Raw genomic sequence first — 27533 nt, forward strand, 5'->3', positions numbered from 1 at the left:
TGCGTTAAAGGCCCCGAACTGAGAAATGCTTTTGATTTTTTGTTTTGTTTTTTGTGTAATAGAATGCAATTTTGCAATCAAATTCGTGATTAGTGATTCCAAGTACTGCATCATACCAAGTAAGAAGGAAAAGTCCTCTCTGACCATGGTTACTTTATTTAGATGTGAATTGAGTCAGCCAATTTTAATATATATATATATATATATATATATATATATATATAGTATATATATATATATATATGATATGTATGTATGTATGTATGTATGTATGTATGTATGTACACACACACACACACACACACATATATATATATATATATATATATATATATAATATATATATATATATATATATGTGTGTGTGTGTGTGTGTGTGTGTGTGTGTGTATGTGTGTGTGTCTCAAATCCAATTGTTTCCTTTCTCTTAGAATCAGAGGCTAGCCTGTTTCACACATGGTAAGCATTTCCGTGACATTATCTTACCACCCTCGCAAAAACTCATCAACAGCAGAAAAGCCAAATCTTAAGCTTTCGGTAAGGGTGAATTCGGCCTTTAAATATAAAGGCGTGCAATCTCTCAACTGATTATCCTTATTCAACATTAGCACTCATTAATGAATATCTGACTAACCTACCTCAATTATTATTATTATTATTATTCAGAAGATGAACCCTATTCAAGTGGAACAAGACCATAGGAGCCATTGACTTGAAATTCAAGCTTCCAAACAAAATGGTGTTCATTTGGAAGAATTAAGACGAGGTAAAGGGCAATACATCTAGGCTGTAATAGCAAGATAATTTACGAATACCTATTGTTATAAAAGAAATTAATTTTGTTTATGACAGAATTTGCGTGGCAACAAATTATATCCCAACGGAAATCGAGTAGATACTAATAAACATAAAAAAAACTTGTTGATCAGTTATCGAAAACTTCGTAATAGTCTTTAAAACTTTATTCAGAGTCATTGTGCTTATATCATTTTTAGGCAACCACCTCTTTTTAAAAGACTTGAGAAATAGCCAAGTGGCCATTTGCTGATGATCAAAGAATTTCCAGAAAAAAAACCATTTTGCCAAAGTTGCCTTCTTGCCCTTCACTGAAATGACGATAAGAACAAAAATAAATGAATATATAGTAATCCCTGCTGTTGTTCTGACTATTATCAGAGTTCTACGAACGAAAAAGAAAGAACGATAAACTGAAACAGCTTGTGTGACTTATGAGAATAGAAATTATTTCTGGTAGGAAACGCACCTACGTAAGCAATGGAATTCTCGGACGTTTCCCAAGAGCGGAATCATCAATGTTCTCTTCTGAAAGAAACCCTTCAAAAGAACTTAGGTTCCAATTCATCAACAGTAGATTCCGCAAAAACTCAGCCCACATTGCAGGGCTTAAAAGAATTTTCAGTGTGAGAGTTCTCTCCCCTCCCCGTGAAATCTATTCGTAGCCTAGCCATTCTTTTGAGCCTTGGTTAAGTCTCCCACTTTAGTGACAGGTCTAGGAAAACAATAGCTTTTGCAGGTGTTACTTCTGGTTCCATGAAGAGGCCTCGGAGGTGATGATTCTCTGTTGTTGCCTCTGATATTTTTGTGGATGACCCCTCGCCGCTGTAAGTCAAGGTCATTCTAATTTCCTGTTCATTTCTTACAGTAAAGGGTCGCTGTAATGGCCGAGATCTTCATCAGACTAGATAGGAATATCTAATGTGTGTATATATATATATATATATATAGATATATATATATATATATATATATATATATCTATATATATAATATAATATATATAGTATATATAATATTTATATACATCATAGTTGGCATTATTTTATTATGATATCACATAACTTTTCTTCAATGTATATATAGCACATGAAATGTTGTCAGAGCCAAAATGTAACAAATATTACAATGGCATTTGAGTACGACACCCGTGATTATTCAGTAAGCTGTCCCAGTAATTAAAAGATACAGTAATTTGGAAATACTACAAAACGAAAAGCAGATGAATTTAGTAACGGAACAGTAATGACGCAGCAGATCATGTGGTAAAGAAACCCATAATCATTGACAAATGAGAGCCATCTGAGGTTCAAAAAGGCTCCCAAAATAAAAATAAAAATAGTTCACCGTTTTATCAGTTGTTGCCATTCTACAACAACACTGTCATTCTGATTTGATGCTGAGATTATTTCAGCATTCTGTCCAAATTCAACGGCCTTTGAATCCAGGCAGCAACAAGTGTACCACCTAAACCTAAGGGCTCTTTATAGTCTATTTTGATTTTAAATGGAAGACGTTGAAATAAATATTGGATTATTTATTTTATCATGTGTGCAACAATACTTGCATTGAAAAGCCAGAGTGATGGCAAGTTTCACCTATGTAAGTTCTTGAGCTTCTGTTTAGCAACAGCCATGTTCAAATCACGGTTTCCTGGCATATCAAAAACAGTGCTATTGTAAGCGTCACAAGCTTTGCTCCTGAAGTCTGGTTAAGCCACCAGTTTCAACAGACAATCGCAAACTTACCCCCTTGTCACTAGTTTTTTCCACATGTCCAGTTAATTACCTATTACTAGTTTTCCACCCGTTTCAATATCATTTCAAAGGATGAAGTTAGTCCGACCCAGAACTACTGTGTCAGTTCCCTTTACACCGGTGACCTCTAGGAGTGATAGGTAGACCAGCATTGTTTTCGCCTAAGCAATTAAAGGACTCATACTGACATGCTCTGCAACGAGAACGAAGCCATTAACAGAATGACTTCTACCTCTGGTTGCACTCTTCCTCAAAAGCTCATTGTCATCCTCTACTAACTTGGTAGACCCTGCATGGCATTTGTGCAAAACCCAAGCTTATTTATAGATTAAGTATGACTATGCCCACCATTACAAAAAGCCATTAATATACTTGACACAGTGCTAAAATTCTGAATTTGCTTTCACTTGTGAGACCAAGGTCATCCTCCAGTAACCATGTAGACCTAGCATATATTTGTATAAGCACCCCCAATGATAACTGGACCCAGTACACCCATGCTCTTACCTTAATGAAGTCATCAGCAGATTTCATGTCCTTCTCAAAAACATAAGTACAAACTGCCAGAGTAAAATCTTTGTAAGAAAACAACACACTGGATATCAACAAATGAAAATCCGAAAATAAATGCCATCAATCTCTGTTCTCAACAACAGAACTATCTGTCTGGTTCTGAAGGACAAACATAGAATTCTACATCCACAACAATAAAAGTTCTACAAAGAAGAATGATAAGTACTAGAGTTGATCCCAGTTCAAAGCTATTGCAAGAAATTGCATCGTGTTAACAATATTGCAATGTAAGTGTAACCATTTATTATCGTGTTTAGTATTGGATACACACACACACACACAGGCTTCGATCCCATCCTTGGCGCCAGTGTAATGGTATCTCTATTTTGTGTTCATTCCATAACAACAATTATCATTCTCTACCCCATATTTAAAAAACGATAATTGTTATTATGGAATAAACACAAAATAGAGATACCATAACAGCAACGTTGACCCAGGTGCCATAAATTGAATAGTCAAAAGGAAGCCCAAATTCCTCAGCCTCTTCAAGTAGAATACTAAACCATCTGAAAGGATGTCTTAAAAGAAAGTGTGGTGGTGAATTGTTAATCTCAGCTTTTTCCAGTTAGAGACAGGAGTGCTTAGTGACAAGCATGTGGCTCCTCGAAGAGTGCTGAAATGAAAAAAACAGTCAGAATTGGTGACCATGTGATCTGAAGATTGACAACATTTTCAGAGATCACATGATTGGGTCACGCGTGTCCGTGTGTGTGTGTTCGTAGGGTGTGGTGTATGGGCCCCAATGCTAAGGGATGCAAAAGAAGAGAGGACACTCTTTGATTACTTGTATTGTGATATAGAACGCACATTGGAGAAGGTTTGAGGACACCCATCGCAAGATAGAGTACACGAGACTTTGGAAAAGTTACCCTTTGAAAAGAGAAAGAGAAGTGTTGTGTGTACACGTTTGTTTTAATTATCTTTCACACGTTGGAGTGATATAATAAATGTCTCTTTATTTCAGATGGGTTCATGGCACCATATAAGAGAATGGGTTCTCTAAATACTCTAATGACCATTTAAATGGTGTAATTAATCAGACAGTGAGATTTAGGGGTAGTGTTTACTTAAACTTAATTCAGGAGAGGAGAATAACAGTTTACAGTTTTTTGGGGGGGTCAGACTTTATTCTTTTTACTCCATTTTATATTCATTTTGTTCCATTTAATGTTTAGCTAATTTGGGAAATAAAAAGTATATTTTTGTATCTACGGGGATTCATTAGCCCAGTTTGCATTTTTAGCTCATGCAGAATGATAAGCAGCAATGAGAGGTAAGGGAGCTGCCTGTTTGTTTAATTTGTTTAAACGAGTGTCATTTGGTCCTAAAAGCTCGTTTATAGATGTAAAGCACTTCTGACAGGTAACTCGCCCAACACTTCAGCTTTACTCAAGGGCACACCTTTTGCCTTCCTAATGGACTAACCACTCGTATTTGCCAACCAAAAACTAAATATTATTTTGCCCACCAACAACACTAGTGTTCTTCCATTGCCAAATGTGGGTGAACTACATGGCATATCTAGTAAGGAAAACCTCATTAGTAGATGCGCTATCCAAAATAGAAATCGGGTCTCTTAAACCATAGTCTATCACAACTCTTTAACAAATCTGCATTGGAAAGTTGTCCCCTTTGGCAACACAGGACATACCATCCACTTTAACAAAACCACTAGCTTCCCTTGCCTTTTTGTGTAAGCTGTTCCTCAGAGGGAGGTGTTCAACCTCATCTATGGACCTTCCAGTCCCTCTGGGTGGACATGAGCCAAATTGGTAACAAAAAATTTAATTTGGCAGGAAACCAAAAGACGTGAAACGTGGCCCAAACAACACCTCAAATGCCAGATATGCAAAATAACTCACCACATGGAATTGATCTGTGAATTTACACAACCCTGATGTCGTTTCAGCCACCTCCACATTGACATAGTGGGCCTTCACCCCCCATATGACAATTCTAGATACATCATGGCTACAAACTGCTCCACAGGATAGCCAGAAGCAATACCAATGTTAGAGGCAACCTTACATGCCTACATTAAGGCACTCCTCAATGGCTGGGTTAGACAATTTCTACTTACATGGCAATATAACCTTCAAAAGAGGACCAGCCTTTATCTCTAAGATTTTTATCACCCTGACCAAATTAATGGAGTTATAAATCCACACTACTTTCTAAAACCCGATTAATCTCTCAAAACCTTAACACCAGACAGTGGGCGGGAATGGAGGTTACAACTACTGTGGGTTTTTCTTGGTCTCCACATCTTTCTAAAGGAATAAATCAACGCTTCTCCCATCTAAATGGTATTTCAGTGAAATAGCCTGTGTTCCAGGTGAGTTCTCCCCACCCGATCTAAGATTTCACAGGGTCTGGAAGGTATCACCCTAATACACAGGCCTATGCAGACATAAAGACGCAGTGCTCATCCAGAAGCCTCTTGCCGTTCCATACTCCTTGCAATGATGTCCACATACCTCCACTAATGGCCTAATACAGGGGCCACTAGCTCATCATCAAACATACAGAAAAAGCCTCCAAGCTCAAACTCCATAGACATGAGGGCTGGGTCTCCATTGGGAGGGGCCATGATCCAGAGGCTTCCTGACAACATTCTGGGCAACCCCCTGTTCTATATCTATTACACTGACATCATCATCATCTCCATGAACACAAAAGATCACCAGAAGCACATCAGATGTAATGTTTGCAAAACATCAGAGCTAAGTACTGTACTTTTAAGCTGTTTATTCTGTGAAGAATGGAATCAAACAAGGAGAAAGCTCTAACTAACTTTATTGAACAGAGACTGCTGTATAAGAGGCAGCAGTGCAGATGGAAACAGTGTCCATCACCCACGCACATACAAAAAGGGGACAGAGTCCCCGCTGTGATTGTGTTTCTCTTCAGCTGAAAATATACATATATCTTAGTGCAGAGAGTACATTTTTACATATATATATATCGGCAGATAGACTGTGACATTCTCTACATTTTAGTATATTGTATAAAAAGTATGTGCGAAGGAAAGACGGGAATTTGACAAAATGCTGTCCTTACAAATATCCCCCCCCCCCCCCCAAGACAATGGTTAAGTAATAATTGTTGGCTGGTCAGCATAATCTTGCGGGGGCTGGAGGAGTCTGCAGGTTCGAGATTCCATCCATCAGAGGACGTCTTCCGGGTCCTTATCGTCCGGTGAGTCGGGTAACAGGATGCTGCCCCTGGTGGTGGGCCTGGGGGGTTTGACTGCTTTCCTTGAGCGGCCCCGGCGACGTCTGGGGGCGCTGTCAGATTTCGTCGAGGCTGTGTTCTGAGGCAGTATCCTGCAAGGGCCTTCTGTGGGGTCATCTTCGTTGGGAAGTCTGTCTATCGAGATCCAGTCCTCGCGGCCACCGATCGAGACTAGGAATGCCTTCTCCTCTCGGTGGATGATGTGGTGCAGTCCTCGGTAGGGTCTCGTTAAGGGCGGGCAGGTGGCGTTGTTCCATATGAAGACGTACTTGCAGGAGTCCAGGGCCCTCGGTCGGAACTGCTTCCTCCTATCAATGTAGGTCTCTCAGTAGGGAACAAATTTCTGAGCGGCTGCCCAGAGTCTTGCCAGTGGGATGTCGGTTTTCTGCCAGTAACAGGTCACCGTTGGCTCTTGGGGCAGCCTTGAGGGAGTGGTGGGAGCGGTGGGAGGCATGCCAGGTAGGTCCAGAGTTCTGAAGTGAAAGCAGTTCCCTGGTCTGTAGTGATGTCATCTTGCACTCCGAAGCGACTGATCCAGCTGGATAGGAGGGCTTCAGCGCAGGCGTCTGCAGTGGCTTCTGGCCACTTGGTGGACTGGTTGATCACTGTCAGGTGGTATCTGGGGGAAGGGGCCCGACGACGTCGACGTGGATATGCCCGAATCTCCACCTGGGTTGAGGGAAGGTGCCTATTCTCAATTCAGTATGCCTTCCTGTCTTGCTGTTCTGGCACACGATGCAGTTCCTAGCCCACTCCCGGGAGTCCCTCCTGATGCCGTGCCAAACGAACCTTTCTGTCATGAGTCTGATTGTCGTTGCAGGCGACGGTTGCGAGAGACCGTGGATCACATCAAATACCTGCTTCCTCTGGGAGGCGGGTATCAGGGGGCATGGGCAGCTGGTGCTGGTGTTGCAGAGGAGCGTTGTCTTGGAAGGGCCAAAGGGAATGTCCTCTCATCGGAGGGCGGCAATGGCAGTCCGGTAGGCTGGTACTTTGGGGTCGGAGGCTAGCTCACTCGCTAGGTCCTCGTAGTCCACGCCGAGGTGCAGGGAGTTTTATCTCAATCCTCAAGAAAACATTGGCTAAGGGGTTCCTTCCACCAGGGACGTGCTTGATGGAGCACCCGAATTTGGAGACGGCCGTGAGGTGACGTTGTTGTCTTGCGGACCAAGAGTCTCCGGTCTTAACAGAGGCGAGGACCAGCGGCTGGTGGTCTGTCCTTATGGTGAATGGGACATCTTCCAGGAGGTACTTGAAGTGGCAGACGGCCTGGTAGACAGAGAAGAGCTCGCAGTCGAAGGTGCTGTAGTGGGTCTTGGCTGGTTTCAGCCTCCTGCTGAAGAAGGCTAGCAGTGTGGGGACCCCATTGACCAGCTGTTCCAGGATGGTGAGCCAGGGTTGTGGCTCTGCTGAGGGACGACTTAGTGTGGTCAAAGGCACGCTGTTGGGCTTCTCCTCATGTCAGCTTCTTTGGCTTGCCCTTCAGGACCTCAGTCAAAGGACACATGGTGCGGGCAATGTCCGGGATGAATCTTTTGTAGTAATTCACCGTCCCGATGAACTCTTAGAGGGGCTTGACTATCGTCAGCGTCGGGAACTTCTCCACTGTAGCCACCTTCAATGCCATGGAACGTACTCCTGCTGGGGCGATCTCGTGGCCGAGGAGATCCACCTTCTCCACGCCAAAGGTGCAGTTGTTGAAACGGACGACAAACCCATTCTCCTACAGGCACTTAAGGATGGCCCATATGTGGTTTAGGTGCTCCTCCGGCGATCTGAAAAATATGAGGATGTTGTCCACATAGCAGGTGCAGAAGGGTAGGTCACCGAGGATGCTGTCCATAAGGCGCTGAAAGGTGGCTCCAGTGTTCCACAGGTCAAAGGTGGAGAGGGCGAACACGAAGGACCCAAAGGGTGTGATGTTGTTTAAGATTAAGCTGGCCTTGTGCCAGCACGGGCTCTTGCTCACAGAGCAGCCTGTGATAAATAACATTTAAAAAATATAAAGCATTAAGCATCAACGTCTTTAACCTCGCCAGCCTTCTTTAACTCTTGTTGTCCAATGAAATTTCCTCTGACCATTTCTTCTACTACGACTTGTAATCTCATTTCCGGTCCAGGAGGGAGTGTTTTGTGAATGCTGAATTTCAGTTATACGATACCATTAAGTTAAAAGTTTCCAGAAAAAAAATCTTCTTATAAACATTGATTTCCTTCTCAACCACATACCAAAACCAGCCTTAATTTCCTTCATGGGGCACTGCAGTAGATCTCACAGAGTGGCTCTAATCAACCACGCTGGTGGAGATAGGCCTCTCATTTTTCTGTACATGATGACGTTATGCAGTTATCATATACTCAACACTCGATCTAAGTTTTCTCGATTATGCATCCAGTAATGCTTTACATTCTCTTTTCGTTCTAATTTAAAAGTTAACAAAATCATTCCCTCTCCTACGGCAGCTATGTTTTCACTTAAGTAAACTTATTCTTTGCTTATCCCGTAAACTTACTCTTTGCTTATCCCGTCACTACCTTGTAGTACGTTAAACGCCTACTATAAGATTTCCTTTTCATAACAAATGTATATTGTAAAAAGCCTCACTACTATATATATATATATATATATATATATATATATATATATATATATATATATATTTTCATTTCACCGTTCATACTGTATTTTTTTTTCTTTTTACTCTTCATACTCCTCATTCAGATCCAAACCGGCAAATCTGTCATTCCAAGCCTCGTTTTTGTTACTGCCTATGCTTTCCTGGAGACATTTCGTCCAAATATGTGTCAATAATGGAAAGATCTTGTGGAATTTACGGTCGAATATTGGAATATATAAGTTGAAGTAATGCATTTAAGCTGAAGTGATGCCTCTTTTTCTACTAAGATTCTTAAAAACAAGACGATTTTCATCTACATGCTGCTACGTGCACGGCCACCAAGAAAATGCAAAACGACTTATAGGAGACTCAAAGATGTTTTTAAATTTATCATCAAAATTTCCTTGCCAAGTTGAGCTTGGCATACGACTTATAATATCACAATATTGCACAAAAGTATAATACTGAGAGAATGATAGGACTTATCTTATCAGTCATCAAACCATCTTGTCAGTTAAAGCCCAATCACTGATAAGATTTATCTTCAACACTGCCAACGTTTATTGTTCATAAGGAATTACTTGTTCTCTGTTCTCTGGCCCTCTCTATCGGAAGCAATCCCATTCAAAATCGGCGCTCAGCAACCTGCTCGTGAAAAATCCAACTGTATGGTACGTGTATTTTAAGAAGAGGAAGTCTTGTTTTGTTTACGTTTTGGTCGAACATGATAACAAGGTAACATCACCACAGTGCCTAGTTGCAACCCGTGCAACAGGATAGAAACCCAGACTGGAATAACGTCACGTTACCTAATGTGGAGAGACAGGAAATTTCCGGTAAGAAAGTGAACATACATGTGCTCTACATTAGCCCTGACCCTACTAGGCTATGTTAATTACCCAATGCCAATGTAGGTTAGGTTAACCAATGCAACTTTCGGTCTGCAAACGGTACTACACTACTAGCTAGCCTACTATATATATATATATTATATATATATATATATATATATATATATATATATATATATATATATATAGAGGCTATAGGTACTACTTGATAGTACTACTATTTGGATGCACTAGTAGCCTAGTAGCTACCTAGTATGTAGTGTAGGACCTACAAACTCAATTGCAGGGGTTGGTAAGTCAGGGCAGAATATCTTGTACGACTGGTCCTGCCAACCTGTTTCCAATACTGAATTATTTGTTTACTTTGTTGGTGAGAGTCCATGGATGGCAAAGCATGCACCCTAAGTATGTTAGATTATAGGAATTGAAGGTCTATTATTCCTGACCAGCTCGGGGCATGATGCCCCAGCTGTTGTCAGGATAGGAAGTTAAGTTCTTGTCAAGTCAGGGCAGAATATCTTGTACGACTGGTCCTGCCAATCTGTTTCCAATACTGAATTATTTGGTTACTTTGTTGGGGAGAGTCCACGGGCAAAGCATGCACCCTAAGTATGTTAGATTATAGGAATTGAAGGTCTGGTTACCCCAGGGCATGACATCCAGTCCCACCAAATTGTTTATGATATATATAGTATTAAGAGTTAGGCTACTTTGGTGGATGTCTTGGGGACAAATCCCCCAACTACCTACCTACCCAGGGTAGGGCACGGTGCCCTAAGCTATGTTAGGAAGGTAAGGTCTTGTAGGTCAGAACATGGCTTTCTTGGAAAGGTTAGGTTTGACAAGATTAGTTTTTATCCATTTTCATAGTGTTATTGCCTACCTGTCTCCAGAAATGATGTTACTTTTCCTCCCACTAGGGGGAAACACCACCTTGGATCCATTGTCATCGGGTGGATCAGCCTTATTCACTTGGTATTTAATTGGTGAAACAAGAATACAATTACTTCTTTAAGCATACCATTCAAAAGATTGACGTTTTGTCAACATAATGTGATATATGAAAGTGCCATGCGAACTAAAATAAGTGTGTGAGGTCTTCGTAAAATAAAATCCAATATGGTGTCGACCGACTGAGGTGCCGTTCGTAACCGCCATCGATGCCACATCCTTCCCAGCCTTCCCAGCGCTCATTTGAACAATATTAGCCTATATGTGTAACGTTTATTGATCTTACTCAAGATTGCAGTTGTAACCATTACAATAAAACAACATTTTGTTGTCTATATAGCGAAAGTATGAACCCTCTTATTCCCGGGATGATGGTTTGAACTGAAATTCATTTTTACCTTATACCTAATTGGTGGTTTTATCCTTACTGCCATCACAACTGAAACTCCACAGTACTTATTTTGATAGTAATTATAGACAATTTGGTCTTAATTCACTCCAAATTGCACTTTAAATACGTTGCTGTTCCTGGTTCCTAAGGGCTCACTCCACAAACACAGTTGCAGGCAGCACACAACTAGGTACACAGTTTATGAGGTGCAAAGCTTTATTCCCTTAATTGTTTACCTTACTCATTATTAAGTTTAACATTACTTTATTACTTCAAATTGTTTATTTTAATTCATGTCTATTATCCCATTTTTGCAACCAAATTAACACTGAAAAATTACGGATAGTATTTCTAAAGTAGATAGGAGCAGACAACGGCAAAATTACATCGTTGCCAATTTAGTGGAGCTTCACACATACGCTGATGCATTTACAAACTGTTTCCATGAATTCTAGTTGACATAGTAATGCAATAATGATAAAGTTGCTCTAATATGTATACAGTATATAGGTATACTACAAATAGATACGCCAATTTCACTTATTTCCCCCGGTTTTGTGTAAGTCTTATACCCGGGTTGGAGGGTAAACACATACCAGTTGGCAACACTGATAAACAATAGAAGAGCACGAACAACACCGTAGGTACTGTTCACCGCGAAACTGTTGATATTTGAGTCAGGAACCTAGTTACTTTTTTAACAACGTATATTTTCAAATTAACAATCATGAATATGTAAAAAGTATATGCAATTCATGACCGTATACTGCTGTTTAACTATTTATTTAAATTATTATCTAGTGCACGCTACTTCTTCTTTCTACCAAAAAAGCGTCAGTTTCCTTGGACCCCTCACGGGCGTTGCCATTGTTGACGATTTTTGTGAAGAAAGTACCTCAGTGTCTATGGGTAAAAGTGGTGTGCGGATTTAAAATATGACCTTAATTTCTAACTTTGGAGAAAATACTTACTTCGAAAGGATAGTAGAGGTCTCAAGCTTTTGCTCTCGCCACCGATAACTCGTGACTGGTGCCCATTTCCGGTGTCAGGACGTGTTAAAGTGCTTTTTCGGAGGGTAGATCCACATGCGGTGAAAACTGGATCAGCTATTCTAGTTGGTTATTTTTCCTATACCTTGCTTTGATTTCTGTGGCATGATGGATGTTGTTAAGCCTAGGGGAAACAACCAAGTGGACTACCTGGACCAGTCTTGCCCACTTGTTGACCCACCCATCTTCCAGGAAAAGTTATTTAACATGACCTGACACAGGAGATGGACACCCTTCACGAGTCATCGTTCGTAGAAGCAACACCTCGAGACCTCTACTTTCCTCTTGAAATAAGAGTTTTCTCCCAAGTACAAAATAATGTTATAATTTAAGATTAAACAGCAGTTAATGACAGTCTAGCCATGCGCAGTGCAAACTTACCTCCATGACGCTTTCAAAATTTATACTTAAAAAACCTTACGTGTAGAAGATTGACGCCATCTCGATGTTTGCGGAGTCACTTGTGTCAATAAACTTTCCATTTCATGTGCTAAATCCGAACACCACTCATACCCATAGATGCTGGGACACTTTCTTCACAACAATCTTAAACAATGATGATAATCGCCCTCAAGTCCAAGAAAACTTGTGATTTTTCAGGTGGAAAGAAGAAGAGTGCACTGAATAATTTTGAAATAAATAGTTAAACATCAGTGTAAGGTTATGAATTACATAAATTTATTATGTATTCATGATATTTAATTTAGAAAATATTCGTTGTTGAAAAAGTAACTAGATTCCTGACTCAAATATCGACGATTTTGGCGTGAACAGTACCTATGGTGTTCTTCGCACTCAACTATTTTTTATCAGTGTTGCCAATTGGTATGTGTTTACCCTCCAAACTGGGTATAAGACTTACACAAAACCGTGGAAATAAGTGAAATTAGTGTATCTATTTGTAGTATATATACATAGAGCAATTTTATTATTGCATTACCATGGCAACTAAATTCATGAACAGTTTGTAAATGCATCGGCATGTGTGAAGCTCCACTAAATTGGCAACGATGATTTTTTGCCATTCCTAGCATGCAAACATTAAATTTTACATTTTATTTCAGGCATAGGTACAATGATTAAAAATAAAGTCAAAATAGTAATATAGACTTGAATAAAAAAAAAGTGCAATAAAAAAAAAATATAACATTTTTGTCAAACAATTCACTAATCTGTCGTTTGCTCGCCGGTGCCTTTGGCAGCCAGATATATGTACACGGTGTCCATAAAGTCCCAATACTATTACAAGTATTTATTGCTCAGAAACCATATAACAGAGTAATGCAGTTTTTTGTAGAATGTACTACATTCAAGTTTACATTCAGAGCACTTCATTCTACAAAAAACTGCATTACTCTGTTATATGGTTTCTGTGCAATAAATACTTGGAATGGTATACTACTGAGCCTTGTTGGACACCCTGTACATTAAGCCAAAAATTGTTCCCACCATGGCTTCGCTGTCAACACTCTCAACATATTTCAAGTGCAACAAGGAATGAATTAAGAAAAAAATGTGTATAATTACAATTAAATAAGCATTGTGGAGTTTCATTTGTGATGGCAGTAAGGTTAAAACCACCGATTACAAGGTAAAAATGAATTTCAGTTCAAACCATGCCTGCGGGAATAAGACATTCTCCGGATTAGCGGACTCACACATTCGTGGATTTCTCTCTGGAACATTTCCCCGCATTCGCAGAAAATTTGCCTTTAGTGGTATTTTTCTATGAGAAATATCCATGAATTCCTGTTTTTTTTCTCATATGTTTCATCATAAAATGCACTTTTTGTGATAAAACTACGTATTAATAAAAGCAGGTATAAACATTTTTAGAGGATTTTTCTTGAGTTGTAACTAACAAAATAGGAGGTTTTAAGCATTTTTATAGGGGTTCCAACTATTTGTGGGTTCTAACTATTCACGGAGGGGTCTGGTACGCATCCTCTGCGAATACGGGGGGACCACTGTATAGGGAACAAAATGTTCTTTTATTGTGGTGATTACAACTGCAATTTTGAGTAATATCAATAAACATCACGTATACCGGCAGTCCCTGGGGTTACGACGGGTGTCAGTTCTTGAGACGCGTTGCAACCCGAAAATATTCGTAAGCCGGAACATCGTCAAAAATCCTAAGAAAACCTTACTTTTAATGCTTTGGGTGTATTGAAAACTATGTAAACTGCATTCTTATTGCATTTTTCATCAAAAAAACCTTCAAATATTGGTTATTTTGCATTGTTGTTATCATATTTGTTCTGCCAGATGAGCGTTGTAGGCGTCGTAACCCTGGAAATAATTTTTGATGAATATAGTTGAAAAGTGCCTTAACCTAGGAACGTTGTAAGCCGAACCCGTTGTAACCCGAGGACTGCCTGTACATGCTAATATTGTTCGAATGAGCGCTGGGAAGGAATGGTATCGATGCTGGAGACGAAAGGGACCGGAAGCGAAAGACGCCATATTGGATTTAAAAACTGCCTTGAAAACATATTTTACGAAGACCTTGCTTGCTTATTTTAGTTCGTATGGCGCTTTCATATGTCACATTATGTTGACGAAACTTCAATCTTTTGAATGGTATGCTTAAAGATATATGTAATTGTATTCTTGTTTCACCAATTAAATATAGAGTGAATAAGGGTGATCTGCCTGAGTAAGATGGACTCAAAGCAGTTGTTTCCCCTATTACTAACCTCAGTAGGTAGTCCCCTTAGTGGTCCCTTTCCCTCAACATTCCTGAAGGAAAGGGTCACTGATACCTAAGGGAAAATGTAGATAGGCTAGGCTATTCACAAGTGTGTCTTATTAGGGTAAATGACCGAGCGGCGACATAGCGGCCACACTCCCAAGTACTTGAATTTGTTGCCATGAACATCAGCCAAGAATTGTGGCCCATCGTGGCAGCACACCAAGAATGTTACTTTCCTCTCGAGGTAAATGGTTTCTCTTAAATTATGAAATAGTGGCATAATTCAAGCACTTTTTTGGGGGATGGCCGTATTCCGAGAGGTGGCCGCTATGTCGCCATTCGGTAATTTACTCTATATGAATGCCCATTATATAATATTAAATTCCCACTTTCACTAAGTTAACCGTACCTGTATTGAAAATTTTTTGTGGGGATCCCAGTGGAAATGGTTTGTATTTGCATAAGGTAGCTGCTAACTAATTACAACAGAAATTACTTGAGGCGATGCCTGGACGCGGCCGCTGAATCTTCAAACAAGGTGGTATGGTAGTTAACTACCAGTCCGGTCATTGGTTGTCACCTGACCGGGAGCGAGTGCTCCAATTTGCTTTCGGCCACCGTCACGAGAAGGCGTGTTTCCACATTGCTCTTTGCCCAACTGTCATAGCTGTTTCTTCGCTTCTATCCCAGTGGGATTTTTTCTTTGGTTTTGTGTGATTGCTTGATTAAATGAACAATCTGCTAACCCTTGATATACTGCCCCTGCTGCCCCTACCCTTGCTGGCATTGCCCTGGGGTAGGCAGCAAGAAATGTAATAAGATTCGTTCCTTGGTAGAAGTTGACCCTCACACTCTGTCTGCTTCCTGCTGAGGTTATGATTGTGATGATTTAGTGACTTGTGCAGAGTGTTCCTCTTGGTCTGCTGGCCAGTGGGAGAAGGAGGTATGTCAGGAAACCAAAATCTGTGGTGGGGAGTGTTTCGCCCCCTTCCACTCCTGTAATTGATCCTTCTTCCTCGTACTTCTCTCCTACTAATCGTCCTGTGTTCGCTGCTCCCCCTAAGGGGGAGGCCTCTCTCTCCCCTTGCCCTTCTGATGAGTCGGGGGAGGAAGGAGAAGAGGATGGCTTCTGCCTCGGGCCTGAGTAATGCTCCTTGTGGGAACCCTCCTTGCCCTGAAGGACCTCCTTCAGAGCAAGGATGGACCACTCCCCCTAACCTGACTTCTGCTTCTGCAGGTGAGGTGTCAGGGTTGGACCAGGCCTGGTCTTCCTTGGGTCTCATGGGTCCTCCGTCGGTATCAGCGCTGCTGGCTCACTTGAACCATGCTCCCAGCAACGCGGCCACGCACTCGGTGGTTATTGCAATTATGACCACGACCTCCTAGCCCGGCTACTTCACTCCCCCGCACCTGGTCTGGTCTCATCAACCCATGAGCATGACTTCTTCCGTGGGTGGTGGTCATCAGCATCTGCCTCCTTTCAATTTCTCGATGCCGCCTCAGGGTTCCTGCTATCCCTGATGTCCCAAGATGTGACAGCGATGCTAGTAATGCCAGTAATGCCAATCATGGGTACTGCCGCACATCACACTCCAGATAGTGGCTCTGGTTCTACCACTGTTCCCGCTGCCAAACCTGTAGTCGAAGAAGAAGAGATCGAGAAAGTTGTCGTATTCGTCTTCTTCCTCGTTGTCGTTGTCTTCCTCTGCCTCCTCCTCACCTTCCCCGTCAAAGGTTTCACAACCTAAGAAGAGGAAGGTAGCCTCTCTGCCCCCTAAGAAGTCTCATGTTGACACTTCAAAGGGTCTGCATTCACCCTCCATGGGGAAGGCAGTTGGCTCTCTTGTCAGCTCTCCCACTCCCTTGGGAGAGGGAACCGAGACTCTGCCTTCAGGGGCAAGGGCCTCGGGAACCACTGGAGCACAAGCGAAGGTTTGTTCTCCAACCCCATGTACTAAATGTGCTGCCTACAGAACCAGCGCTGTGTCGGGATCTCGTTTGCAAGGTTCCCTGAATGTGCAACCTTCCAAGGGAAGTAGCACATCCACTGCCAAGAACGCGGGATCAGCTCTCATTGGGATAGTGGCACGGGACGAGAGAAGGGATCAAGTTGCGGCTTGGCCCTGTCTGCGAAGACCAAGCCTGGTTCTTTGTCAGGAGCCATGAGTGTTGTATCTGTCCCTTAGAGAAGGAGCAAAGGGAGAGACTATGAGGAGGTCCCCTGTTCAGTCCTCTTCACCAGGGGCTTTGGCCTCGAAGAGCACTGGGTTGCGTCATGAGGACGATGCGCGATCTCACGAGGCAGGGGGCCATGTTTCCACGAGCAGCGCCGCAGCTCCTACCAGCACTGCTACAGCGTGGCGAGAGCAGTTGCATTCTCCTTGGGAGTCGGCATCATCTGTATGATTGCGATCTCCTAGGCACACGCGCTTGTCACCACTGCAGGTTGGTGCAAGGGTGTGGCTCACCACCCCCCCTCCCCCCCCAGCAGCAGCAGCGCTGCAAGGGGGAGTGGAGGCACCCGATCCACCTCTCCTATTCCTCAGGATACACTGGGAGGGATGAGGAGAATACGTACAAGGAACCCCGTGGAGCTTTCTCCATGGGATTCAGCGACAGCGGCCTACGTCCCTGGAGTCTTAGGACCCCACTGAGTTGTAGAGGATGGAGCAAAGGGGTCTAGCTTGGTTTCCCCCTTACGAGGGAGTAGATCGGGAAGACCGATCCTTGGAAAGACTTGGGCCTTTACCAAGGGATTCGGACACCCCCGAGATACAGAGGACTTTCGCGCTGATACATTAGCACAACAATCTTTGGGCAGCAGCCGTGACCTCCTCTACAGGAGATCACCCCTCTTGACTTGAATCCTTTTGGGGACCCAAGAGGGAACCCAAGAGGGAACCCAAGAGGGAACCCAAGAGGGAACCCAAGGCCTTGACGGGACTCGTGTTGCAAGGCTGACAGATTGTTGGATCAAGTGAATGATCTGGTCTCGGGACAAGAAAATCACTTAGATCCAACCTTTTGGATGGACTCGTTCCTCCTCCTCTACCTCGCCAGAGGCTCTTCTATACACCCTCGGGCAGGCCTCTACTGACTAAACAGGTTGACCCGGACCTGGTTCGGCTTGCTGCAGCACCTGACCGTGGAAAATATTTCTCTCACAGCAGGAGGCAGCGACATTGGAAGCCACTGCCATGGCGGTGCTCCAAGCAGTCTCTTGGTTGGACCTGTGGTTGTTCACAGTGTCCAAGGTCGGGAGGCCGTGTCAGTCTGAAGGTAGGGCAATTACCTACCTGGCCCACCAGACTGCTAACCTGTGGGTGAATCTGGTACTCAAGAGGCGCAACACTGCCCACTCTCGAGTATCCAGGTCCCTCGGTACCAAGTCAGTATTGGCCTCGAGAAACGGACTGTTGCTGGGTTCTGCCTCTCTCTTTAGTAGAGAACAGGTAGTAGAGAACAGGTAGATCCTTTGGTTGACAAGTGGAGGGACGATGACAAGGACCGGCTTTTCCACCACGCTGTAGCAAAAGTGGCTGCGCCTTCGCGTTCTACTGCGGCCAGACCCTCGAGTCTGGCTAGCTCTTCCTTGGCCCCTATGAAGTCCACCACTTCGAAGGGTGCCAGAGGAATGACCCAGCCTTCTTTTTCCTCTTCAAAAGGTGTGCCTTCATGCCCCTTTTGACGAGCCTTGCCTTCGGGCCAAGGAGGGAAAGGAAAGAACAAGGGGAAACGCTAGGGCTGGTGTTCCCCCCCAGCTGCTGTTATTGGTGGGGGGTTGCCTATTGAGCCTTGGGCAACTTGGCAGCGATGCAGAGCGGAGACCTGGATAGTGGACGTCCTTTGGGAAGGCTATCTGCTTCCCTTCGAGTCCCTGCTACCCCTCACCAATCACCCGGTCCGTGGGATCTTCGAAACACCAGGTCTTGGTGGAAGAAGTGAGAACAATGTTGAGCAAGGGCGCTTTTGAAGTCGTGCCGAACAGGTCTTCAGCTGAGTCTTTCATGTAGAGAAGGCTTCTGGGGGTTGGAGACTAGTCATAAACCTTTCTCCCCTGAACCAACTCATTCGCCAGACCCGGTTCAAGATGGAGACAGCACAATCAGTGTTGACATCCATTAGGGAGAGTGACTTCATGCTTATGGTGGACCTAATGGATGCTTAATTCCAAATACCCATCCATCCATCGTCATGCAAGTACCTCCGCTTTGGAGTTTCGACCGCTCCCCAGGTTGTTCATAAGTGTGTTCAACCTGATCTCGGCTTAGGCACACTTGAACAAGATACGTCTCCTGAGGTAGCTCGATGATTGGCTGAGCCTGGAGAGCTCCCACTCGCAGTTGCTATAGGACAGGGACCGCCTTCTCAAGTTTTGTCAGAATATAGGGATCTTGATAAATCTGGAGAAGTCCGATCTTGAACCCAAGCAGAGGACGTTGTATCTGGGCATGCTGATAGACACAGTAGCAGTAAGTCTTCCCCTCGGACTCTCGTATCAACAGGTTCGGAGAGGTAGCGCGGCTGTTCGACTATGGTAAGTTGTGATTGGTTACCTGTTGTTCTTGGAGAAGCTAGTCCCTCACGGGCGTCTTCACATGCGGTCTTTCCAATGGAGACGGGCACTTTTGGTCCCAATCACGAGATCCTCAGTCTTTCCTGGTTCCTCTCTTGCAGGAAGTAAAGGAAGACCTGCAGGGGTGGTTGAATGACAGGAACCTCACCGTAGGGGTGGATCTGACTACTCCCCCTCCGCACATGCTCCTGTTCTCGGATGCATCGAACGAGGGGTGGGACCCACTCCTGGAGGAGTTGCTGACTACAGGGTTGTGGAACGATCACAACAAGTGCCTTCATATCAATGTACTGGAACTTAAGGTAGCCTTCCTGGTGCTCCTGGAGTTCCAGGAACGAATGATCAGACACTGTGGTGTTAATGAGTGACAACACCACGATATGTGTCATAAGTCAACAAGCAAGGGGGACTTGCCTCCCTCGAGCTTCACAGATTGTAGTGCAGATGCATGAGTGGGCGGTGGCTCACTCGGTGTAGCTGTCAGCCAGATACATTCCGGGCAAGAGGAATGTAGTGGCAGACAAGCTCAGCTGACAGAAATCAGGTGATAGGAACCGAGTGGTCCCTACACCAGGACGGAGCGGAGAGGCTTTTCAGCCTATGGGGGCATTCAGTCATAGACTTGTTTGCCACCCAGTTCAACAGGAAGGTGGAAATCTTCTGCTCGGTTGTTCCGGACCCGTGGGCAGCAGCAGAGGACGTGTTCCAATATCCATGGGACAACCCCGAAGCTTACACTTTTTCCCCATTCTGCCTGATTCGAGCTGTGCTCAACAGGGTGTGGATCACACAGAATCTGCGGATGATTTTGGTAGCTCTCAAATGGCCTCAGGCTATTTGGTAGCCCGACCTCCTGGCTCTTCTTGCAGAGGCACTGAGAGAGATTCCCCCTTGGCACTACCTTCTGTTTCAACCTCAAGTAGAATGGTACCAACAAGCGGTAGGGTACCTGTGTTTTCATGGTTGGAGTTTATTCACCATCTCTTACGAGTGAGAGGCTATTCTTGTTGAGCAGCAACAGAGATGGCTGGATACCTGAGGAAGTCCTCTGCAGCAGTATTATCAGGGAAAGTGGGCCGTCTTCTGTAGTTGGTGTCATAGATGGGGTATCTCTCCATTTGGAGCCACTCTTCAGCAGGTTACGGACTTCCTAGTCTACCTTCGCCAAGAGAAGCTCCTCTCTGTCTCGGCGGTAAAGGGCTATAGGTCAGCCTTAGCCTTGGTCCTAAAGCTGAAGGGGAATGATATCTCGTCCTCCTTCAAGATATCTCGCCTCATGAGGAGTTTTGAGAGGTCTTGTCAACCCAGGGATCTCAGGCCTCCTGTTTGGAATGTGACTCTCATACTGTAGATCCTGACTCGTGCCCCATATGAAGCACTTCGAGAGTCGTCAGACAGGGATCTGAACCTCAAGACCGTCTTTCTGTTTGCCCTGGCTTCAGCGAAGAGAGTAGGCGAACTCCAGGGGCTATCTTTCGATGTTAAACACACAAGAGGTTGGGGATCCGTTACGCTCGAATTTGTCCTGGACTTCGTAGCGAGGACTCGGAATCCTTCAGTCCCTAACGCTAGATTCAAGTCCTTCTCCATCCCCTCCCTCAGTGACTGTTGGTTACGATCCAGATGAGATACTACGGTGCTACCTGAGGAGGACTCTACATCTTCAGCCTGAGTGTTGATGACTCTTCGTTAGCACTGGTGGTTCCAAGAAAGAGGTGTTTAAGAACACTGTCTTTTTCTGGCTTTGTGACATGATCAGGAAGGCGTACTCTGCTGCGGTCGATGACACCGGTACCCTTCGTCCGAGAGCTCACAAGGTCAGGGGCATTGCCCCATCCCTCATGTTCTGGAAGAACCTATCGGTTCAGCAGGTTTTGAAGGTGGGGGTCTGGGCAAGACTGACCACCTTCACCTCTCATTACCTTCGGGATATTGCCCACAGGTCCTTCGACACTTTCCTTGGGACCAGTGGGACCAGTGGTGGCTGCTCAAGAAGTTGTGTAGCTTACCCAGCTCCTCTAACAGGACAGATTAGCATCTTGCCTTGTAGTACAGTATGAATGCAGAGTGAATGGGTCTTCTTCATCCCCTTCATCCTTTACTCTTTCCCTTCAGGCAGAGAGTATGCTGACTGTTACTTGCTGATCAAGCACTGATGCAGGTAAGACACTCCTTAGAGTATCCTTTCTATTCCTTTTGTTAGTAATAGAAGCACATATCCCCCCTTACCCTTACAAGGCGGAAAAGGGGGACATTGACATAAGACAAACTCATAACCTGTACCTTCTCCCTTGCTCTAAAGAACAGGAGAAGAGCCCAGGTAGGCTGAACGCCAGTCAGTTCACAGGGGCTCATGCAGATTCCTCCCCCTAATCAGTGAGTCTTCCTATTGTAAAGGACTGCTGATTTGTATACTGTGTAGGAACAAATCAAAATTTTTGAAAGTAAATTGTATTTTTCCTAACTATTACAAACCTAGTTCCTTTACACTTACTGCTCACCTCACCACCCCCTCAATCTGTTACCTGGGCCGAAAGCAAATTGGTGCGCTCAGTCCCGGTTGGATGACAACCAACAATCAGACTGGTAGTTAACTACCATACCGCCTTGTTTGAAGATTCAGCGGCCGCGTCCAGGCTTCGCCTTAAGTAATTCCTATTGTAAAGGACCTAGGTTTGTATAGTTAAGAAAAATACAATTTACTTAAAAAAAACTGACTTTTGTTTCATATAAATTGCTGTTCAGGTAGTTGAAGTTTATTATCTAATCAGAGGCTGGATTAAATATATTTAAAAGAGATTCAAGATATTGGGACTACAGGATGACATCTCTCACTCCAGCACAAGGTGATGAGTAGGCTACTGCTTCAGGCAAAAGTGCAGAAGGTTTGCACACACTATTTTACTTGGTTGCAGCTTACTAAAAAGCAGATGAAAGACATGGGTATTGCAGCAGAGATCCTAATTTAACCTCTTCCATGGTGCCTTTGATCTGGTTGAAGGGACTCGGTGTCCTTTATCCCCCAACTTGACATGGTATATGGTAGAATGATAGGTGCACAACTATTCTGCAATACTGTAGTACCTTGCCCAGATGAGGGATTTTGAATGAGATGAATGCCTATAATTTCCTTTTTTTTTTTTTTGTCATCTTTCTTGAAAGTTTTTTTTGTAATTGCACTATTTAATTGCACATATGAATTGTATGCAGTTATATATTGCCCCAGATCTGGGTGTGAGCTAGGATTAGGCGCTTACTAATAGGTGCGCAAAGGCCTGCATGAAAGCATAGTATAGCATCAGCCAAAGCTATACATCTTAAATAACTTAACTAAGGAGGGCCAGCATGCAGTGTTAACCCTCCTGACCTCTTCCAACCTACATAACCTTGTTGAGAATCCAAATCCCATCAACCCTGGAGACTGTCTGTAAAAACTGGGAATTGGGATACTAATCTCATAACTGAAGGTAAATTAGAATAATTTGTTTGTTCATGACACTTACCTGCCAGATATATATATAGCTGTATTCTCTGACGACCGACAGAATTTCAAAACTCCCGGCAAACGCAGTGGTCGGCTAGGTGGTTAGTACCCATTCCCGCCGCTGGGAGGCGGATACCGGGAACCATTCCCATTTTCTATTCAGATTTTCTTCTGTCGCCGGTCGGTAAACATCTGTTTACAGACCTCCGCTTAGGATTTCGAAAACTTCATTTGTCACTTGAGTATTTGGATTGTCTTTTGGTTTTCGGACTTGGCTTCATAGGTGGATTTGGCTATAACGCTATTGTGGTTTGGATTTTGATTTTGGCTTTGATTTTTCTTAGAATTGAGATGTCTGGATCTAGTTCTACTAGTTTCAGGGTGTGTGGTGTAGAAGAATGTAAGGTGAGGCTACCAAAAGCCTCGGTAGATCCTCACACAGTGTGTGTGAATTGTAGAGGGCATGTTTGCTTGTTGGATGATAGGTGCAAAGAATGTGAAGTGTTGACTGATGTCGAATGGAAGGCGTATGAATCTTACATTCATAGACTTGAGCGTGACAGAATTAGGAGGTCTTCCTCCAGGAGTGCTTCTGTTAAAAGTCAAAGTAAGGTTGCTCAATCTAACATAAATGTAGAACATGTTACGCATAACCCTATAATTTCTCCTTCAGATAAGGAAGTGTTGTTACAGAAGGGAATGCCCTTTCTACCATTTTAGAATCGATTCGGAACCTTTGAATCGAAAATGAAAGTGCTACAATCTAATGTGCAAAAGTGTAGTGATAATGTTAGTGCCCCTAGTGAAGTGGAGGGGGCGTCAGATCGGTCCTATAATGCCTCCAGGTTGAGACCTCTGTCGGACTCCCAGAACACAGGAATGGACATGTCGAAGGCCGAAGGAGGGTTACGGGAATTAAACACCGGTCTGGCGGTCGCCCTTCGGCAGATCCTGAAGACGCATCCCAGGCTGCCAAAGATCGCGCGCAAAGCTCGAACTTTGAAGGAATGCTTCTCTTCCTCCGAGACGTCCTCACCTCACCGTGGGTGGGAATCTCGGAAGACCTCTCCGACTGAGAGTGGTAAGGAAGACGTAAGTGTCGCACAAGCGACCATCGTCTTTCTCGCCCTCTTAGGAAAGGTCTTACGGAGAGTACGCAGCCTCTCCAAGTGAGAGTGGTAAGGAAGACGTAAGACGTCGCACTGGCGGCCATCGTCTTTCTCGCCCTCTTAGGAAAGGTCTTACGGAAGAGTACGCAGCCTCTCCAAGTGAGAGTGGTAAGGAAGACGTAAGACGTCGCAACCTGGCGGCCATCGTCTTTCTTTCTCGCCCTCTTAGGAAAGGTATGATGGAAGAGGACGCTTCATCGGGAGATCGAGAGCGTCCTCCGCCTCGATTTACGCTTCGGTCTTCTCCGGAGGAAGACTTCGAAGACAGTATCCCGCACAAGAGATTTAGGACGCTTTCTGAGCGTCCTGATTCGAGTCCGGAGAGAAGGAAGAAGGCGTCCCCATCGCCCATCTTCTTCCTCAAAGGTTCATTCCATCATATGGTTCTTCACCATCAAAAAAGACTCTCGAAGCGATTCGTCAACAGTTGGATACGTTTTTCGCCAAGAAAGAGGAAAGATCACGTAGTCGTAAAAAAGATCTTTGGCTACCCGTCAAGAAATCTAGACGTCTCCTGCGGCTTCTCTTCGTTCTTCTGTCTTCGTCTGATCCGTCGCCTTCTAGACCTCATCGACTCAATCAGGAATGCGCAAGCAGTCCTGCTGAGAGAGTCTCTAGAAGTATTGGCGGTAAAGAAAAAGACAATAGGTGCCGCACAGGCGGCCGCCGTCGTCTTTCCCAGAGTCGAAGAAGCGTTGTCAGAGGATCGCTCAGAAATAAAATTGGGAGGAATTGATCTTGACTTACAGGAAGAGAATATTCAACAAACAAACGCTTTGCTAAACTGGACGCTCGTAAGGACGCTTCTCGGGACGCTCGGGGTCGGAAACGTCGGCTGGAGAGACTTCAGACGCACGATATTAGTTCAGAAGAAGGATATGAAGATGAATATGAGGGACCTTTTTGAGGAGCGAGGGCGTAGTGCTAGTAAGGACGCTCGTCGTCCTTCATCAGTACGCGTTCCAGGACGCAAATGAGGACGCTTTCCAGGACGCCAAATGAGGACGCTTTCCAGGACGCAAATGATGGTACGCTTTTCCAGGGACGACAAATGAGGGACGCTTTTGAGGGCGCTAGGCGTCCGATGCATAAAAGTCACTCTGAGAAGAAAAAGAACAGGTCGCTAGTCAGAAGGTTAAGCGCCATATGCTTCAAGGTAGTAGGAACTACAATATCAGTGCTCGTCAAGAGAAATCGTATGACGTCAGTTTGGAAAATTCGGAGAGAAAGTCAAGGTTAGGAGAACATAGCAGACTCTCCTCTTCAAAATTGATTTATTTTCAAACACAAAAACCTACGGTTCGAAAGGGAGGTGAAACTTTGGTTTCTTCTCGTTCAATGCAGAATAAGGCTATGTCTCCATTAGAAAATAAATCGTCAAGCGAGGCTGTTTCGGAAGAGGAGGAGGATCCTACAACCTCATCCCTGCCCTGGTGGGTTATAGACTTTGACTCGTCTTTTTAAAAGATTATTTGGTTTCCCGAGAAGTTCCGAGCTCCAGTTCCGAGCTCTCCACCTTCGCAACTAACCTCTTCGAAGGCAAGGAAGACTCCAAATTTTGTCAAAATGGCCACCTCGCTCTCGACTAAAAGGGCTTTTAAAAAGAATCCATGATTGGATGGAATCCAAAAAGACAAAGGGCAAGACTTCTTTTGCACTTCCCCCCCCCCCCCCACTTCCCCCCCACAAGGCTTAGTGGAAGATCGGGGAAGTGGTACGAGACAGAAGAGGAAGCAGGTTTGAGAATCCCCGCTTCCGCACAAGGGGATTTCGCCAACTTAGTGGAAGCTCCTAGCAAGATCCTTACCTAGGCAATCTAGCGAAAGTTCTGCTTTCGTTGTGGACAATTCGGTCGGAGATAGATCACCATCTCAAAGGCCTTTATAAAACTTTGGAAGTTTTTAACTTTCTAGATTGGTGTTTGGGCGTCTTGGATGTTCAGTCTAGAAGCCCAGATTCCATCTCATTGGAGGACTTAGCGAGTATTTTGTCATGCATGGACAGAGCAGTAAGAGATGGCTCCGACGAACTGGCATCACATTTTGCGTCGGAGTCCTGAAGAAACGCGCACAATCTTCTGTAGCTTCACAGCTAAGTCAGTGTCGCCAGCGCAAAAAGCAGATTGTTGTTCGCTCCCTTTTCTGCTCATCTTTTTCCACAATCGATGGTAAAGGATTTATCAGTAAATCTCCAAGAACGAGCGACGCAAGGACTTATGTCTCGGTCTTCGAAACGTCCTGCTGATCAGATGTCTTCAAGAACCACGCAAGCTTCTAGGAAGAATTATAAGCCCTTTCGTGAAGAGCCTCTTCAAGAGCTGCTGCTCGAGAGGAGTTTCCCTAGGGGCAGAGCCCCTCAAAAACCAGGGGAAAGAAATGACTTTTCGGCCCTCCAGACACCAGTCGGGGCGAGACTCGCTCTATTTCGCTGAAGCATGGAGGATAAGAGGGGCGAACTCTTGGTCACTCGAAGTGATCGAGAAAGGTTTACAAAATCCCTTTTCTATCGAACCACCATTAAGCATAGAACCAATAGACCTTTCGCCCTCTTATCAGGATTCAAAGCAACAGATCTTATTAGACCTTTTGAATCAGATGTTGGAAAAGAGAGCAGTAGAAAGAGTCGTGTCACGGAACTCTCCAGGCTTCTACAACAGGCTTTTCCTTGTTCCGAAGCACTCGGGAGGATGGAGACCTGTCCTAGACGTAAGCAGGCTGAATCTTTTTGTAAGGAAAATAAAATTCAAGATGGAAACTGCACAGTCTGTTTTAGCTTCCCTGAGACCAGGAGATTGGATGGTGTCCTTGGATCTCCAAGATGCCTATTTCCATGTTCCGATACATCCTCGGTCCAGGAAGTTCCTCAGATTCGTTCTGAAAGGACAGGTCTTCCAATTCAGAGCTCTCTGTTTCGGGCTGAGTACAGCCCCTATGATATTCACGCTTCTGATGCGAAATGTAGCAAGATGGCTCCATCTCTCAAAGATAAGAGTCTCACTCTATTTAGACGATTGGCTGATCCGGTCCACGTCAAAGGAACAGTGTCTGGAGGACCTACATGCGACATTACAGCTGACGAAGGACCTGGGCCTTCTGGTCAACTTCGAGAAGTCCCATCTGATTCCCACACAGTCCATCGTGTATCTGGGGATTCAGATGGATTCAGTGGCTTTTCAAGCATTTCCATCCATAGAACGTCAGCTAAAATGCTTAGAGAAAGTATCGGTCTTCTTAGAGAAGGAAATATGCTCGGCGAGGGAATGGATGAGTCTGCTGGGGACCATTTCCTCGCTGGAGAAATTTGTTTCTCTGGGAAGGCTGCACCTCAGACAGCTTTCAGTTTTTTCCTAGCAGACAACTGGAAGAACAAGAAAGACTAGACGAGATT

The 27533-nt window shown here is 44.1% G+C and overlaps 1 protein-coding gene across 5 annotated transcripts in view; it reads left to right on the forward strand.

Moving 5' to 3' along the window:
* Positions 1–9406: 9406 nt before the first annotated feature.
* Positions 9407–27533, forward strand: part of LOC135197844 (uncharacterized) — a 218497-nt gene continuing 200370 nt past the window's right edge. For 4 of the 5 annotated variants that reach the window (XM_064225017.1, XM_064225020.1, XM_064225022.1 and 1 more), the window contains exon 1: positions 9661–9816. In XM_064225017.1, the coding sequence (XP_064081087.1) occupies positions 9793–9816 (24 nt within the window). In that variant the 5' untranslated portion in view covers positions 9661–9792. The other variant, XM_064225018.1, reaches the window with a different exon arrangement.

This window comes from Macrobrachium nipponense, chromosome 21, assembly GCF_015104395.2.
Source record: "Macrobrachium nipponense isolate FS-2020 chromosome 21, ASM1510439v2, whole genome shotgun sequence".
Lineage (NCBI taxonomy): Eukaryota > Metazoa > Arthropoda > Malacostraca > Decapoda > Palaemonidae > Macrobrachium > Macrobrachium nipponense.